This window comes from Crocodylus siamensis, chromosome 7, assembly GCF_052110815.1.
Source record: "Crocodylus siamensis isolate JL-2025a chromosome 7, ASM5211081v1, whole genome shotgun sequence".
NCBI lineage: Eukaryota > Metazoa > Chordata > Crocodylia > Crocodylidae > Crocodylus > Crocodylus siamensis.
In genome coordinates, this window is record NC_143401.1 from 53,797,053 (window position 1) to 53,815,769 (window position 18,717).

Below are 18,717 nucleotides of genomic sequence, written 5' to 3' on the forward strand. Positions count from 1 at the left end.
AGAAAAGTTTATTAAGGAGGCCATCCTTGATGGACTGGCCCAGGCTAACATTCTAAGGGACAGCCAGCACGGGTTTGTTGCGGGTAGGTCTTGTTTGACCAATCTCATTTCCTTCTGTGACCAGGTGACCTATCACCTGGACAAGGGAGAAGAGATTGATGTCATATATCTTGACTTCAACAAAGCTTTTGATCTGGTATCCCATGATTGCCTCTTGGCCAAACTGGCCAGTTGTGGCCTTGGCTCCACCACGATCCCCTGGCTGGGAAACTGGCTCCGTGGTCGGACCCAGAGGGTTGTAATTGATGGCAGTCACTCATCGTGGTGCCCTGTGACCAGTGGGGTCCCTCAAGGCTCTGTCCTGGGACCCATACTGTTCAACATCTTCATTAATGATATGGACATTGGAGTCAGGAGTGGACTGGCCAAGTTCGCCGATGACCCCAAACTTTGGGGCAAAGCATCCACGCCAGAAGATAGGCGGGTGATCCAGGCTGACCTGGACAAGCTCAGCAAATGGGCAGACGAGAACCTGATGGTGTTTAACACCGAAAAATGCAAGGTTCTCCACCTTGGGAGGAAAAACCTGCAGCTTCCTTATAGGCTCGGCAGTGCTACGTTGGATAGCACTACAGAAGAAAGAGACTTGGGGGTCATCATTGACCACAAGATGAACATGAGCCTGCAATGCGATGCTGCGGCTAGTAAAGCGACCAAAATGCTGGCTTGCATCCATAGATGCTTCTCAAGCAAATCCCGGGACGTTATTCTCCCCTTGTACTCGGCCTTGGTGAGGCTGCAGCTGGAGTACTGAGTCCAGTTTTGGGTTCCAGAATTCAAAAAGGATGTGGAGAAGCTTGAGAGAGTCCAGAGGAGAGCCACGCGCATGATCAGAGGTCAGGAAAACAGATCTTACGATGACAGGCTGAGAGCCATGGGACTCTTTAGTCTGGAAAAGTGTAGGCTCAGGGGTGATCTGATGGCCACCTATAAGTTTATCAAGGGTGACCACCAGGATCTGGGGGAACGTTTGTTCACCAGAGCGCCCCAAGGGATGACGAGGTTGAACAGTCACAAACTCCTGCAAGACCGTTTCAGGCTGGACATAAGGAAGAATTTCTTTACTGTCCGAGCCCCCCAAGGTCTGGAACAGTCTGCTGGCGGAGGTGGTTCAAGCACCTACATTGAACACCTTCAAAGCAAATTGGATGCTTATCTTGCTGGGATCCTATAACCCCAGCTGACTTCCTGCCCTTTGGGCAGGGGGCTGGACTCGATGATCTCCCGAGGTCCCTTCCAGCCCTAATGTCTATGAAATCTATGAGTATGAAGAGAGAGGAAGCATCAAAATGAAATCCAGCAATAGTGCATAATTCATTGGAAAGTATCAGAGTGATGATATGTCATTGTAAATAAACTGTTTTGGATTCAGTTAATTTGTTGTAGACTAGCAGAAGGTTGCTGTTGACTTTTAACAGACAAAATGGATCAAATGGTCATTTTTTTTTGTTGCTGTTGATTTTGGCTGTTTAAGCAGGGAGACTGAGAACTGAAGAGACCTGACAGTAAACTAACCTCTGTTAGAAGAGCTTCATGTTAATATTTGGGGATAAGAAAGCAATTTTAAAAGATCTGAATAATTCAGTGATGCATTGCTTTGAAATATGTACTGCAATAAAGGCTGGCATTTTGCATAAGTCACTTGCTTGTTCATTTTCTCATCTTTCTCTGCTTCTTTCTCAAAGCTGGGAAGTTGCATTGCTTTTCCTTGAGTCATACTTTCTGTAAGAAATTCACCGGCATTTCTTTGTCATACTTTATCTTGTATTACAAGGGAAGTGTCAGGTGTGTATCTGTTTTTAATGCAGCTTTTTTGTACAGCTTGTCCCCATTGCTTTAGTGCATACATTACATTTGAAGTTGTTATGACACTTGGAATTGGCAGGGCCATGTGTGTATTCTCTACGGGCTGTAGTTGTTCTTAATCTGGATTCGTCATGTTCATTGTACAGTAAACTTACTGTGGCTTGAAAATGAGCAATACTGATATTACAGTCTTTTTCACTCAAAACAGATTATATTGTTCCCAAGATTCAGATATAAACCCTGAGTACTCAATACAATGCTTTTGCTTTTTTCTTAAATCTGATGATGTTTCAAGGTACGCAAAGTGATTGTCGTGGGAGACTCCATCCTGAGGGGGACTGAGGGGGCAATCTGCCGCCCCGACCCCTTAGCCTGGGAAGTTTGCTGCTTCCCAGGGGCCTGCATCTGTGACATTGCAGACAAGATCCCTAAACTCCTCCAGCCCGCAGACCGCTATCCCATGCTCCTCATCCATGTGGGCACCAATGACACAACTTGGAGTGCTCCTAGCTGAGTCATGAGGTGCTTCAGGGATTTGGGTGCGGGGCTAAAGGGTCTGGGCGCACAGGTGGTGTTTTCTTTGATCCTCCCAGTCTCGAGCTATGAGCTGAGGAGGGAGAGGAGGATCCACATAGTCAACCAAAGACTGCGGTGCTGGTGTCATCGGGAAGGCTTTGGCTTTCATGACCACAGTCCACTCTTTGGAGAGAGAGGCAATGAGCTGTTGGGAAGGGATGGCCTCCACCTCTCTCCGTTGGGGAGGAGGCTCTTCTCAGCTAGACTGGCTGACCTGCTCCACCGAGCTTTAAACTAAGCCCGCGGGGGGATGGGGAGACTACTGCTGCTACTGGCCCACCGAGTGACCCTTGCAAAGCCAGCAGGCCAAGGCACACAAGGGATCCCACCCTAGCCCCAGCCCTGGAACAAAATGTAAGCAAGGCAAGAGCCCCTAAGGGGCTATATACAAATGCCAGGAGCCTGCAGAATAAACAGGAGGAACTTGATTTCCTCCTAAAAGCAAATAACTACAATGTCATTGGAATAACATCTTCATTAATGATGTGGACATTGGAGTCAGGAGTGGACTGGCCAAGTTCGCCGATGACACCAAACTATGGGACAAAGCATCCACACCAGAAGATATGCAGGTGATCCAGGCTGACCTGGACAAGCTCAGCAAATGGGCAGACGAGAACCTGATGGTGTTTAACACCAAAAAATGCAAGGTTCTCCACCTTGGGAGGAAAAACCTGCAGCATCCTTATAGGCTCGGCAGTGCTACGTTGGATAGCACTACAGAAGAAAGAGACTTGGGGGTCATCATTGACCACAAGATGAACATGAGCCTGCAGTGCGATGCTGCGGCTAGTAAAGCGACCAAAACGCTGGCTTGCATCCATAGATGCTTCTCGAGCAAATCCTGGGACGTCGTTCTCCCCTTGTACTCGGCCTTGGTGAGGCCGCAGCTGGAGTACTGCGTCCAGTTTTGGGCTCCACAATTCAAAAAGGATGTGGAGAAGCTTGAGAGAGTCCAGAGGAGAGCCACGCGCATAATCAGAGGTCAGGAAAACAGATCTTACGATGATAGGTTGAGAGACATGGGACTCTTTAGCCTGGAAAAGTGTAGGCTCAGGGGTGATCTGTTGGCCACCTATAAGTTTATCAAGGGTGACCACCAGGATCTGGGGGAACGTTTGTTCACCAGAGTGCCCCAAGGGATGACTAGGTCGAACGGTCATAAACTCCTGCAAGACCGTTTCAGGCTGGACATAAGGAAGAATTTCTTTACTGTCCGAGCCCCCCAAGGTCTGGAACAGTCTGCTGGCGGAGGTGGTTCAAGCACCTATATTGAACACCTTCAAGAGCAAATTGGATGCTTATCTTGCTGGGATCCTATAACCCCAGCTGACTTCCTGCCCTTTGGGCAGGGGGCTGGACTCGATGATCTCCCGAGGTCCCTTCCAGCCCTGATGTCTATGAAATCTATGAAATAACAGAGACCTGGTGGGACTCTGCCCATGACTGGACCATGGGTATAGATGGCTATACACTGTACAGGAGGGATGGAGTGGACAAAAGGGGCTGAGGTGTAGCTCTCTATGTCAAGGAAAGCTACGTGTCCCTGCAAGCTGACATTGGCATCCGTGGTGGATGACTGGAGTCCCTCTGGGTTAAAATCCGTGGGGAACATGGCACAGGGGATACTATAGTGGGGGTCTATTACAGACCCCCTACCCAGAGTCAGGACCTCAACCAGGAGTTCACGAGGAAATTGGCTGAGGCCACACAATCCCGGTGTATGGTTGTCAGGGGAGACTTTAACTACCCAGATATCTCATGGGAGGAGTGCTCGGCTAAATCCGAGCGGTCGCAAAGCTTTTTCTCATGTGTGGATGACCTTTGTCTGACTCAGGAAGTCTACGGGCCGACGAGGTGAAGCACTGCTTGACCTCGTACTGGCAACAGGGGATGACCTAACTGGCAACCTAACTGATCACCTTCACCATCTGCTGTAAAGCTGGCAAGTCGGTCAGTTGAACAGAAGTCCTCAACTTCAGGAAAGCTGACTTTGACAAGCTAAGGAGGCTAGTCAGAGAGGCCCTAAAAGGCCACAACCCAATGGAGAGGGGAGTTCAGGATGCGTGGATGCTCCTCAAGGGAGCAATCCTGGATGCGGAAGCAAAGTCCATCCTGTCTCGGAGGAAAGGCAGCAGGAGGGCACAGCAGCCCCCTTGGCTCTCCAGGGAACTGGCGGACCTCCTGTGTCTTAAAAGGAGGACCTATAAAGGATGGAGGACTGGAACTGCCACCAAGGAAGAATACTCTGCATTAGTCTGGAGTTGCAGAGAGGAAAGAAAAGGCTGCGATGGAACTCCAGCTAACTACAAATATCGTGGAAAATAAAAAGTCCTTTTTTAGATATGTGGGGAGCTGGAGGGAAAGCAAGGGCAACATTGGACCCCTGCTAAACCAGATGGGGCAACTGACAACTGATGCCCAGGAAAAAGCTAACTTGTTAAATGGGTACTTTGCGTCAGTTTTCCATCAGTCCCATGGGTCCCACTATGGGTCAGGGATGCCTAGGTGAGGGAGATTCCTTGCCCTCCATCGAAGCTGACCTTGTGAAGGAACACCTTGACAGGCTGGATACCTTCAAGTCAGCTGGCCCTGATGGGTTACACCCAAGGGTACTCAGGGAGCTGGCGAACATCATAGCTCAGCCACTGGCAAGGATCTTTGAGAGTTCTTGGTGCTCTGGTGAAGTGCCCAATGATTGGAAGAGGGCCAGTGTCGTGCTTATCTTCAAGAAAGGGAGAAAAGTTGATCCGGCAAACTACAGGCCCATCAGCCTGACCTTTATCCTGGGGAAAGTCTTGGAAAAGATTATCAAGGAGGCCATCCTTAACAGGCTAGCTGAAGGCAATATCCTGAGGGATACCCAGCATGGGTTTGTTGTGGGTAGGTCTTGCTTGATCAATCTCATTTCCTTTTATGGCCAGGTGACTTATCACCTGGACAAAGGGGAAGAGATTGACGTCATACACCTCGACTGTAAAAAAGCCTTCAATCTGGTATCCCACGATCACCTTTTGGTTAAACTGGCTAACTGTTGTCTTGACATCACCACCATCCTTTGGCTGGGGAACTGGCTCTGTGGTAGGACCCAGAGGGTGGTGGTCGATGGGAGCCAGTCGTCTTGGTGCGCTGTGACCAGTGGGGTCCCACAGGGCTCTGTCCTAGGGCCTATACTTTTTAACATCTTCATCAATGATGTGGACACTGGTGTCAGAAGTGGACTGGCCAAGTTTGCTGACGACACCAAACTCTGGGGTAAAGCATCCACACCTGAGGACAGGAGGATGATCCAGGTGGATCTAGACAGACTCAAGAAATGGGCAGACAAGAACCTGATATCGTTCAACACCGAAAAATGCAAGGTTCTCCACCTTGGGAGGAAAAACCTGCACTATACATATAGGCTCGGTCGTGCTACGCTGGTTAGCTCTACAAATGAAAGGCACTTGAGGGTCATGGTTGACTACAAGATGATAATGAGCCTTCAGTGTGATGCTGCGGCTAGTAAAGCAAGCAAAACGCTGGCTTGCATCCATAGATGCTTCTCAAGCAGATCCGGGGACGTCATTCTCCCCTTGTACTCGGCCTTGGTGAGGCCGCAGCTGGAGTACTGCATCCAGTTTTGGGCTCCACAATTCAAAAATGATGTGGGGAAGTTTAAGAGGGTGCAGAGGAGAGCCACGCACATGATCAGAGGGCAGGAAAACAGACCATATGATGACAGGCTGAGAGCAGTGGGGCTATTCAGCCTAGAAAAGCACAGGCTCAGGGGTGACCTATAAGCTTATCAAGGGTGCTCATCGGGATCTGGGGGAACGACTGTTCACCAGAGCCCCCCAAGGGATGTCAAGTTTGAACGGTCACAAACTCGGCTGTGACCAGTTCAGGCTGGACATAAGAAAGAAATTCTTCACTGTCTGAGCCCCCAAGGTTTGGAACAGACTGCTGCCTGAGGCGGTTCAAGCGTCCACTTTGAATGCCTTCAGAACACATTTGGATGCTTATCTTGCTGGGGTCCTATGATCCCTGCTGACTTCCTGCCCCAAGGGTAGGGGGCTAGACTCGATGATCCTCCGGGGTCCCTTCCAGCCCAAATATCTGTGAAATCAATCTATGAAAATTTTAGTCTAAAATAGTAGGTTGGAAAAACCAGTAACATTTTACCATTAAAAGTGGCAACACCCTTCCCCCCCCCCAACTTGGGAAAACTAGTTAAAAAAATAAAAAAAAATTCTTTCAGAAATGGCAAAGTCGGGGAAAAATGTTACTGTTAAAAACAGTAAAAAAGTTGGGAAAAATGATGAACTCTGAAAAAACAGTTAAAAGTGGTCAAATTTTACTGTTAAGAAACAAAGTCAGAAAAATTATAAAATAATAAGATTTTACCATTAAAAAAGGCAGGAAATATAGTAAAAAAAGATATAAGTTTATCATTTAACTTGGTGAATTCAGAAAAAACAGTGAAGAAAGGTAAAATTTTGTTCTAAAAATGGTAAAAAGATTGGGGGAAATGGTAATTTTTACCATCTTTAATGGTTTTCCCTGCCTTTTTTTTAATTGTAATTTTTCAGTTTTTATTGCTAAAAATGACCTTTTTTACCATTTTTATTAAACTTTACTGAAACATTTACCATTTTTTAAAACCATTTTCCAACTTTATGATAAAAATGGTAAAAAACAAAAAAGAAGGAAACATAGTTAAAAAAAAGTAAAATTGACCATTAAATCAAAAAGGCAGGAAAAACAGTAAATATAGGTGAAGTCAGAAAAAATAATTAAAAGTGGTAAAATTTGACCACAAAAAACCACTATAGTCAGAAAGAACAGTAGAAAAAGGGTAAATTTTAACATTAAAAAGGGGAAGATGTTTTTAAAACTTTACCATTAAAATAAGGTAAATTCAGAAAACCAGTAAAAAAACAGTGACATGTTAATGTTTAAAACAGTTAGAAAGTCAGAAAAATGCTAAGATCTTACTGTTGTGCCTAAACTAATATTTTACTGTTGAAAATGGTAAAGTCAGAAAAAAATGTTTAAAAAGGTAATTTTTACCATTAAAACAGTTTAAAAAAAAAAAAAAAAAAAAAAAGAAGACAGTAAAAACAGTGCTGTCAGAAGCCATGATGACATTTTACCTTTAAAATGGCAAAAAAATTCAAGGAAAATAGTAATGTTGGAAAAAAGGTATAATTTTATCTTTAAATACACTACGGGGGAAAAATGTAACATGTAACAATCAAGAATGGTAAAAACTAGGGAAAATCATTTTTCAGCATAAAAAATGGTGAAGTCAGGAGGAAAAAAAGTAAAATTTTATTGTTAAAAACCAATAAAAGTTGGAATAATGGTGAAAAAATGGTTATGTTTTACTGTTAAAAAATGGTGAAGCCAGAAAAAAACAAAATGTTTCCATTAAAAAATGGTGAAGCTGGAGAAAAAGAAGTTGGCTGGGTGGGGAGGAAAACATAACGCCTTACCATTTAAAAAGGTGAAGTCAGAAAAAGGCAAACAAAATGGTAATATTTAACCATTAAAAATGGTAAACAAGTAAGAAAAAGTTTTTTGTTGTTTTGGTTTTTTCTTTACTATTAAAATATGGTACTGTCTTGAAGAGAGTAAAAACTGTAAAACTTTTTTTAGTTTTATAGTTTAAAAATGAAGTTGAAAAAATTGTATAATTTACTGTAAAATGGTTAAAGTTGAGAGAAGCTGTTTTTTAACCCTTAAAACTGGTAAAATGATCTAAAAGTAATATTTTACTGTTCAAAATGATAAAAAAGTCAGGAGAAATGGTAATCTTTTACTGTTAAAAACAGTGAAGTTAGAAAAAATGGTAAAAAGGGTAAAATTTTATCTTTAAAACAGTGAAGTTTTGAAAATAGTAATAAAAATCATAACGTTTTAAAAATTATATGAGTGGGAAAGATATGGGAAAGTTCCATGTTAAAAATGGTAATACTGGGGAAAAAATGTACTGATAAAAAGGGTAATGTCAGGAAGAAATTGTTAAATATTACCTTTAAAATGATGAAGTCAGACAAACAATTATGTATAACAAAATTGTAAAGTTGGGGGAAAAATGCTCATATTTTACTGTTTAATGCCACACCCATCCACAAAATCAAAAAAGATGCACATGAACATACACAAACACAAATATTCGCACACAAACGCATGCATACACAATAACACTCAGAGAAAACACAAGCAGAAACAAAAATGTACACACAAACACAGAGAAACAAAAACATATCATCACACATGGAAACAAAAGCACAGAAACAGAAACACATGCAAACACACAAACACACGGAAACAAAAGCACAGAAAGACACAAAGACACGGAAACAAAAATGCACAGACACATACAGACGTTGCATGCTTGCTGCCAGTCTCAAGAGGCCCAGCTGGAGCTGGGGGGGCAGAGGGAGGAGGAACGGAGCCCCTCACCTGGTGGGCCCCATGTCCCAGCTGGGGTGGCTGGGGAGGCCTATGAAGCATGGGGGCTCCATTCCAGCTCCCTGCCCCCTCCAGCTCAGACTGGGCAAACCCAAGCTGGCAACTCTGTGCTGCCCACTTCCCCCTGCCTCCCTGGCTGACAGGTTCGCCCCTGCATGAAAAATGAACCCTCGAGGGTTAATTTCCCATGTGATCAGCCATTTTAAAAGCACTTTGCAACCATGCAAACATGTTATGTTATGCCTTTAGAGTGCTTTCAGGGGCCAGATCATACAAAAAATGTGACTTCTGTCTGCACCCAAAATGTGATGATGAATTTTCCAGCATGCTAGCTACTTCTTTTGTTGTTGCTGGGTTTGTCTTTGTCATCCTTAGCCTTTTCACCTGTATCTTAAGCCTAATTTTCAAGAAAAAAATAGGGCAAATATATCTAGGGTCCTAGCCAGAATGCAGGACCTCCATATAACCCAGGAGGTGCACAGTCCCACCAGGGGAGGTGCCTTGTTGGACCTGGTGCTGGCCATGGGTGATGACCTGGTGAGGGGGCTGCGGGTGCTTGACCACCTGGGCGACAGTGATCATTGCCTGCTGGAATTCACCATCCAGTGCAAGGTGGCAAAGGCCTGCAGCAAGGCAGCAACCCTAGATTTCAGGAGGGCGGACTTCAATGAGCTAAGGAAAATAGTTGGGGAAGAACTGAGGACCTGGAGGGGAAGGGAGGGGAGCTAGGTGTCCAAGAAGAGTGGTCGCTTCTTAAGGAGACTATCCTCCAAGCCCAAAGGGAAGTAATCCCAACACGGATCAAAGGGGGCGGGGGGGGCACAAAAGCCCCGGTGGCTCACCAAAAGCATCCAGGAATGTCTCCTAGCTAAAAGGGAGGCGCGCACCCAATGGAAGGGAGGAGCCATCACCAGGGAGGATTATACTGCGGTTGCTCGGGGCTGTAGGGGGGCAGTCAGGAAGGCCAAGGCGAGGTGGAACTGAGACTAGCTACCCGGATCAAGGACAAGAAGAAGTCCTTTTTAAAATACATAGGGGGCAAAAAGAAGGTTCCGGGTAACGTGGGGCCCTGCAAGACACGCTATGAAATCTGGTCGTCACACCAGACGACAAAGCTAACCTATTTAACAATTTCTTTGCCTCCATTTTCATGAGCAGGGACCGGAACAGCCACCCCCCCTCTCAGCCCCTCTTAGGCCCCAGAGGAGGTTTACCTAGGAGTAACTAGTGAGGAACTAGTTAGGGAACTTCTGGAGGGACTGGATGTATTCAAGTCAGCTGGTCCAGACAATCTCCACCCTAGAGTACTGAGGGAATTAGCTGAGGTCATTGTGGGACCCCTGGCACGGCTTTACGAGCACTCGTGGTGTTCTGGTGTGGTGCCAGGGGACTGGAAGAGGGCCAATGTGATTCCCATCTTCAAAAAGGGGAGGAAGGAGGACCTGGGAAACTATAGGCCAGTTAGTCTTACCTCAATCCTGGGTAAGCTTTTTGAGAGAATTATTCTGGCACATGTCCACGAGGGGCCAGCGGGGGAGCTTATGCTTAGGGGCAACCAACACGGGTTCATTAGAGGCAGGTCCTGTCAGACCAACCTGGTGGCCTTCTACGATCAGGTCACCAAATCCTTAGATGCAGGGGTAGCAGTGGACATAGTCTTTCTGGATTTTCAGAAGGCCTTTGACACTGTCTCTCACCCCATTCTCATTAAGAAACTGGGGGACTGTGGTGTCACCACTCACACTGTCAAATGGGTCGCCAACTGGCTGGAGGGCCGCACCCAGAGAGTGGTGGTGGATGGCTCATTTTCGACTTGGAGAGATGTGGGCAGTGGGGTTCCCAAGGGCTCAGTCCTTAGGCCTGTACTGTTCAACATCTTCATCAGTGACTTGGATAAGAGGGTAAAAAGCACCCTGTTCAAATTTGCTGATGACACTAAGATGTGGGGGGATGTGGGCATGCTAGAACGAAGGAATAGGCTACAATCAGACCTAGACAGGTTACAGGGGTGGGCGCATGAAAATAGGATGGAATTCAACACTGACAAGTGCAAGGTGATGCACCTGTGGAGGAACAACCGGCACCCTACCTTCAGGCTGGGGAATTCCCTTCTTATCAGTACAGAGGCCGAAAAGGATCTTGGTGTCATCGTTGATGCCAAGATGAACATGGGCCGGCAGTGTGGGGATGTATTCAGGAAGGCCAACCACACCTTGTCATGCATCCACAGATGCATCTCGAGCAGGTCCAAGGAGGTGATTCTCCCCCTCTATGTGGCACTGGTCAGGCCGCAGCTGGAGTACTGCATCCAGTTCTGGGTGCCGCACTTCAGGAGGGATGTGGACAACATGGAGAGGGTCTAGAGGAGGGCCACTCGCATGATCAGGGGGCAGCAGGGCAGGCCCTACGAGGAGAGGCTATGGGACCTGAACCTGTTCAGCCTCCAAAAGAGAAGGCTGAGGGGGGATCTAGTGGCCTGTTACAAACTAGTGAGAGGGGACCAGCAGGCACTGAGGGAGTCCCTGTTCCCCCAAGCACTACCAGGAGTGACTAGAAATAACAGTCACAAACTGGCAGAGGGTAGATTCAGGCTAGACATCAGGAGACGCTACTTCACTGTCAGGGCGGCTAGGATCTGGAACCAACTTCCAAGAGAAGTGGTGCTGGCTCCTACCCTGGGAGTCTTTAAGAGGAGGGTAGATGAACACCTTGCTGGGGTCGTTTGACCCCAGTACTCTTTCCTGCCATGGCAGGGGGTCGGACTCGATGATCTGCTCAGGTCCCTTCCAACCCTACCAACTATGAAACTATAACTATGAAACTATGTATTCCCATTTCCAGATTTTTCCCCTTAATTCTCTGGGGCAGACACAATCAAAGGGATTGATCAGTTTCTGAATATGATCTAGTTTCAAAGCGCATGTGCGGTACTTGTTCTTCATTGCATAGGATTGTTGTACCTTATGCTTCTTTAGGCGCATGACCTCCTAATACTAGGTGTCTCTTGTATAGTGGCAGAGAGCGACAAAGGTTTAAATCGGGGATGGGCAAAGTCTGGCTTGTGGGCTGGATCTTGTCGGCCCTGGACTCCATTTCCCAGCTGCCCTGCCCGCATGGCTTGGCTTGGTCTCCATGGAGACCCCAGCTGCAACTGCAGGAAAATTCAGACTGGGGTTGTCATGGAGACCAGGTGCAGCCATGCTGGGGCACGCAAGCAGGGGATTGTGTCTCTGCCCCGGCTCCAGACCAGGCTGTCACTGCTGCAAGGAGCTGGGGCAGTGGCTCCGGAGCAGCCCCCTGTGCTGCTCTGCTGTGTGTGCTGCCAGCATGGCGGCTTGTCTCCAAGGCAACCCCAGCCTGAGCTCTCATGCCCAGGTGTGGCTGGGGTCTCCACGGAGACTGGACCAAGCCATGTGGGCAGGGGCTGCTGGGAAATGGAGTCTGGCTTTCAGCCAGATTGGCCATTTTGCCCACCCCTGTTTTAAATGAATGTGAGGCTATGGGAACAACAGGCTAACTACCTCCCATCTTGTTCTAGTTCTCCGGCTGGAAGAAATGCGTTGCAAGATGATCACCCACTTTAGGTTCTGCAGCATGTATGTAGTCTCCTCATCCTTCAGGGGACTGATCAATACCTGATAGTTTTCTAAGCTTAAATTTTTAGGAAAACACCAAATATGATGAGATTTAAGATAAGGTTAGGAGAGCTGGTAGCATTGTCTAATTGTCTGTGCCTCCACGAACATCTGTCCTTTTTCTCTAACACAGATGGGCTGATGTCCACTTTTGCCAGTACCTTAATTGCCAGTTTCTGAGGGGCTGACAGCATCAGTCACCTCTTGCTTTTAATTTTATTCCCTGAACAGTAATCTAACCTACATTGCCAGGACAAACACTGAAAGTTATAATTCTGTGAGTCAGAGTCATATGACTTGTACCACATAAATCCATACAACTGCTTGGAAGTTCAGAGTTGCCTACAACATTCTGTCTTAAGCCAACACACAAGGACAAATCAATGAATGCAGAAAAAGCCAATGATCCCAGAACTAGCAAACAGGGGAGTCTGAGTGGGAGACCTGCTTGAGAGAGGAGCAGAAAGTTGTGGTTGGCTGGGGACAGGTTATATCTGTGCTGGTGAGTGAGGACGTTAGCTTGGTTTGGGCCTGGTGGTGTGTTCTGTTTGGGAGAGTTTCTGAAGATGCAAGGTTGCACTAGAAGGCGGGAGGGCATCCTGACCAAGGCCATCAGGATCCAAGAGGAAGAGTTCTTGATTGTGTTTGAGGTCTTCTACTTGACACAGGAAAGCAGAGACTAGCCATTTCCAGGAAAAGGGATCATCAGCAAAGAGAAGATGCTGAAGCGTTTATGGGCAGAGACAGTCACCCTGTTTGCCAGGTCAGTCAGGTCCTGACACCCCTTGTTGGTGGGTAGCAGGTAAAGGACAGCTTACTGGAGCCTTTTGAATGGAGTCATTGACAGCTCCAAGATAGCACAACTCTGCCAGAGTAGTAACTGCCAGGTTGTTGATGATCAGGACACAGCCATGGCAGGAGAGGCTGAATGGGAGCTGTGTAGTCAAGAGAGGTATGTGTTAGATGTCACTGCATTCTAATAAATATTAAGATCTTCTAAAAACACACACGTGATTAATGTTAAAGGGGAAGGTCAATGGGACTGGTTTTGTGCTTAAAAGAAAGGAGGTGTGACATTCTGTGCAGGATTGGGGGACAAGTTATTTATGTTCAGTCTCTTTATCAGCGATTTGGACAATGGGGTGAAAAGCACCCTGTTTAAATTCACTGATGATACCAAAATTTGGGGTGAGGTGAGCCCACTAGTAGGGAGGGAAAGACTGCAGCAAGACTTGGATAGGTTACAGGGGTGGGCTAGCAAAAACAGGATGCGCTTCAACACTGACAAGTGCAGGGTGCTGCACTTGGGCAGTAGTAACCATCAGTACACTTATAAGATGGGAAACTCCCTTCTTGAGAGCATGGAGGCAGAAAGGGATCTTGGAGTCATTATTGACTTCAAGATGAACATGGGCTGACAATGTGAGGTCACGGTTGGCAGGGCTAACCGGACCTTGTCATGCATCCACAGATGCATCTTGAGCAGGTCGAAGGAGGTGATCCTCCCCCTCTGTGCAGCATTGGTCAGGCCACAGCTGGAGTACTGTGTCCAGTTCTGGGCACTGCACTTCAGGAGGGATGTGGACAACATTGAGAAGGTGCAGAGGTGGGCCACCCGAATGATCCGGGGACTACAGGGCAGACCCTACAATGAGAGACTGCGGGACCTGAACCTGTTCAGCCTTCACAAGAGAAGGCTGTGGGGGGACCTGGTGACCGTCTATAAACTCACTAGGGGGGACCAGAAGGGTTTGGGAGAGACCTTGTTTCCCCTAGCGCCCCCTGGCATAACAAGGAATAATGGCCACAAGTTGTTGGAGAGTAGGTTTAGATTAGACATCTGTAAGAACTACTTCACAGTCAGGGCGGCTAGGATCTGGAACCAACTTCCAAGGGAAGTGGTGCTGGCTCCTACCCTGGGGGTCTTTAAGAGCAGGCTTGATGCCTACCTAGCTGGGATCATTTGAGCCCAGGTTTTTTTTTGTGTTTTTTCTCCTGCCCTGGCAGGGGGGTCGGACTTGAAGATCTATAAGGTCCCTTCCGGCCCTACTTCTATGATGCTATGAATGACTTCTACAAATGCAATGTTTATTTGTATTAGGTTTGTGTTCACTGACAAGCTCAAGCTATCATTAGAGCTTGATTCTTTTTTGACTTGTCATAGAATATGTAATAAGTGATAAATCTTTATTTTCCTTTGTCCTCTAGACAATTGACTTTTTAAATGAAAATATCCGAAGAGGAATTCAAAATTACTATGATGACCTGGACTTCAAAAACATAATGGATTTTGTTCAAAAGGAGGTTTGTTTTTCCTGAAAATCGTTAAACTAAAAGCAGTCTCAGAATGGAAGAGGTGGTAACATCCTCATTGTCATCCTTGGTAATAAATTGTTTTGGAGTATATTCTAGAGTATCTGGAAGGTTATGATATAGAACACTCTATTACAGGAGTGGACAGTTATTTCAGGCGGAGGGCCACTTACTGAGTTTCAGCAAGCCATTGAGGGCTGCATGAAAGGCAGCTAGGGGCAGATATGTATTAATTTTCTAAATTTTTTAGGGGCCCTGCAGGCTGGATAGAATGGCCTGGCAGGGTGCATCTGGCCTGCAGGTCGCATTTTGCCCGCTCGTGCTCTGTTACATACAGAAACTTATATACAACTATTTGCAGTGGCTGGCCTGCTTCTCTTCTGCCACCTGGGAGTGCACCTGTTGTCTAATTATCTAATTGGGGCTGCACTGGTTTCTTCCTGATGGTGGGGTTGGGCTGCGCTGTGTTCGGCGTGGGAGACAGTGGCACTCTCCCACCTGGGAGTGCCTGTTGGCCTTACTAGATTGTCTCTTGGGAAGTCATGTCCAGGAGGATTTAATCATATAGGCTGCTTGCAGACATTTAAAAAAAAAAAAGAAAACTGAGCTTTACCGAATGAAGCAGCGTGTCTGTATAGATTGGGTGCTTCAGTGGGGCCTTTTGCTGCTTTTATCTAATATGTGATACAATCAGCTATTAGATAAAGGTGCCAAAAAAGCCCCACTAAAGTGTCTGATCTATACAGACATTGGGCGAGCCAGGTCCAACTAACATATTGACTCTTGTAGGTGCAGAAATGCTCCAAGTTTAAGGTAAAACGCAGTTGTTTTTTTATAGTTTTTGTCTCCAAGCAGCTATAGTCTTTTGGTGTGTTAGTCCAACTCCCATTACCAGTGGAATAGGTTGTCCTGTGTCATCTCTGGACTTTGGCAGGGCCCCTATGGAGTTCCAGCTTACATTTAAATGATAGATGGAGTGTAAATTGAACTCCTCCATACTTGTGGCCCTAAGAGCCCACTCTAAACCTACTGAAGACAATGTAAAGATTTCAGCCCCTGAATGTCCCCTTATGAAGGGTATGTAGTATTTAGATTAAGCAGCTTCTTTTAGTAAGGCATTTATTTAAACTGAAACACTTGCTGAAAAAAATACCTGTAATTAAATTTAGAGATTGCACTGGTCACAGCTGAACATTACTTAATAACATATGTAGTTGAGTCATAGCCCTTTTTAAAAGCTGCTGTGTTGAAATATTTATAGCGTTAGTTAAAAATTCTCATGTGCACTTTAGTGACTGTAGAAGAAACAGAAAATATTTTTAAGTGTGCTAATGGGGCCTGTATGTGGCATAGATGTCAATGACCATAACAACATTTTTAAAAACTTGGCTATAGAAGATAAGTTTTATAACATTGCTATGGAAATGTTGGTCTGTCTCTGAAACCAAAGTTAACATGGAAAGATTTTCCTAAAACTAACCATTAGGAAATCTTGTTATTTTAGTTCAGATCCTTTAAAAGTGTGTTCTCACATTAGTTATGTATATTCACAGTGATTGTGAATTTTAATGTTAAATTAACTTATACTTTTCTTCATAAACAGTGCTAGGTGACTGCTTTTAGTTAAATGGAATAATGTACATTTAAAGTATTGGTTTTGAGGATCAGTCAGCCTATTAGTAAAAAAATATTGACTTTTTTTTCTTTGTACAACTTGATTTCAAGCTTGTTCTTTTAAAGAGGCAGATCCAAAATGACTAGCTTAAAATCCAGCAAAGAAAAAAAATGTCTCTGTGTCCAAACAAAGACCAACAGTCTGTCAAGAAAACACAAGTGGACTTGGTGTCTGTTACTTTACTAGTTTAGCAAATAATGGAGGAACACAGTTACCCTAAATGTTGTTAATATTACCATTAGGTTAATCTTGATACTCTTATTTATTTTTCAAGTATTAGAAAAGGAGTGTATGTCAAGACGGGATTTATTTATTTTTATTTTTAAAGTTCAAGTGTTGTGGTGGAGAGGATTATAAAGACTGGACAAAGAATCAATACCATGATTGTTCTGCACCAGGGCCATTGGCATGTGGAGTGCCATATACTTGTTGTGTCAGAAACAAGGTATGTACAATTCTGTTTTATGCAGTTAATTTTACTGGGTTTTTTGTGTGTTAAATTGCAATATTTGATGGAAAAAAATAACCATACAGAATGAATAGTTGTACTCTTTAAAGAGCAGCCTTTTGTCTGTTAAAAATCTTGGAAAGTACATCCACTCATGAAGCAAAACAGGGTTGGGTTTTCAGCATTACCCGGTTGTTATGCTAAGCATCGCCTTCTTAGGGTTAAGATGGCACCAGCACAGTATGTAATAGGGTATATTTATTACTTTGGGAAATTTGAAAAGGGGGAAATTAAAATAGTTTGCATAAAAACTTCTTTATTCCTTCCTGATTTGTACTTCATCTCTAAGTTTTTATAAGGCTATTTATGTTGTGTAATTTTAAAGGTTGTAATATCTCCTGGCAGAACAGTCTTTTTTTGCATTAATTTTGTCTGCTCTCAGATAACAGTTTGGCTCCACTAGAAAACCATAGAAATGTGGGGCTGGATGGGGCCTGAGATGGGAATAGTATACTAAGACCCTCCAAACAGGTGATTGACTTATTCTCATACACTTCCAATGAAGAAAGTTACAGTACTTCTGTAGGTAGCCTTGTTCCAGTGCTCACCTGTTCTTCTAGTTAGAAACTTTTTCCTGATGTCTGACATAAATCTTTTTTGTTAGAAATAGAGCAAGAAGTAATCAGCTTAATCTCAGTGGATTCAGAGGACAATTTATCGCTATACTTTTCATTAAAACATTTACATATGTAAAACAAATATTTAACTATATGCAAAGATTGTGATGTCTACTTCAGTCTTCACTTTTCTAGAGAAAAACCCAAATTCCTTCAGTTTTTTTCTTGCTGGGTCATTTTTCTAGTCTCTTGCCATTTTTGTTGCACTCTCTTGGACTCTATCTATCCTTCTTGAAGTGCAGGGCCCAAAACTGAAGTACTCCAACTAAGGCCTAACCAAAATAAGAGTGTAGAAATCACCCTCCTTTCTAGTTATGTCTTAGAATGATATTTGCCTCCTAAGAAACCTTACAACTCCCATTGAAATACTAATCTCAACTTTCTTGAAGTTTTATGGAATACAGGAAAATTGATTTACAGGTAGCACAACAATACCCCTGTTCTTTCTACTTCTTCCTTACATGAAAGCAGTAAATTTCAGGCTGCCAGTAGACAGACAGAAACTAAGGGGTTTTTTTTTGTGTGTGTTCTGAATACCTCAGAACATACTGGTTTTTAGAGGTTTAGACCATTATTTGTTATGTATTTTTTTCTTTGCTTTTAACTTGAATCTTAGATTCTTGGAATTGGAAGGGACATCAAGTTTCCTATTCCATCCCCCTGCACAGATGCAGGATTTTCCATTTCAAAATCCTTAGATGCCTATTCAGCTTCATCTTGAAAACCTCCAGTAATGAGTATCCTATAACTTCTCTAGGCAGCTTGTTCCATTGTACTACTGGTTTTATAGTTAGGGAGTTTTTTCTAAGGTTTAATCTAAACCCTCTTGCTGTAGTTCTTTGGGGTAACTCTGATATCTTTTATTAGACCAACTCAGATAGTTTATCTAATAAAAGATAACAGAGTTACCCCAAAAAATCTTGTCTGACTATGTCCGTAGACCAACACGGCTACTACCTATATCCCTTTGTTGTAGTTTAAATTCATTACCTTTTGTCCTGTCCTTTTTGGACAAGGAGAGTAATTTTTCTTTGTAGTCTTTATGGCTGCCTTTCAAATATTTGAAAA

General features: G+C 44.6%; 1 protein-coding gene across 1 annotated transcript in view; it reads left to right on the forward strand.

The window, feature by feature from the left end:
- Positions 1-18,717, forward strand: part of TSPAN15 (tetraspanin 15) — a 69,955-nt gene that overhangs the window by 21,255 nt on the left and 29,983 nt on the right. Inside the window, exons 4-5 of the mRNA XM_090057897.1 lie at positions 14,745-14,840; positions 16,853-16,969. Coding sequence (XP_089914023.1) covers positions 14,745-14,840; positions 16,853-16,969 — 213 coding nt within the window. The remainder of the gene's footprint in view (positions 1-14,744; positions 14,841-16,852; positions 16,970-18,717) is intronic.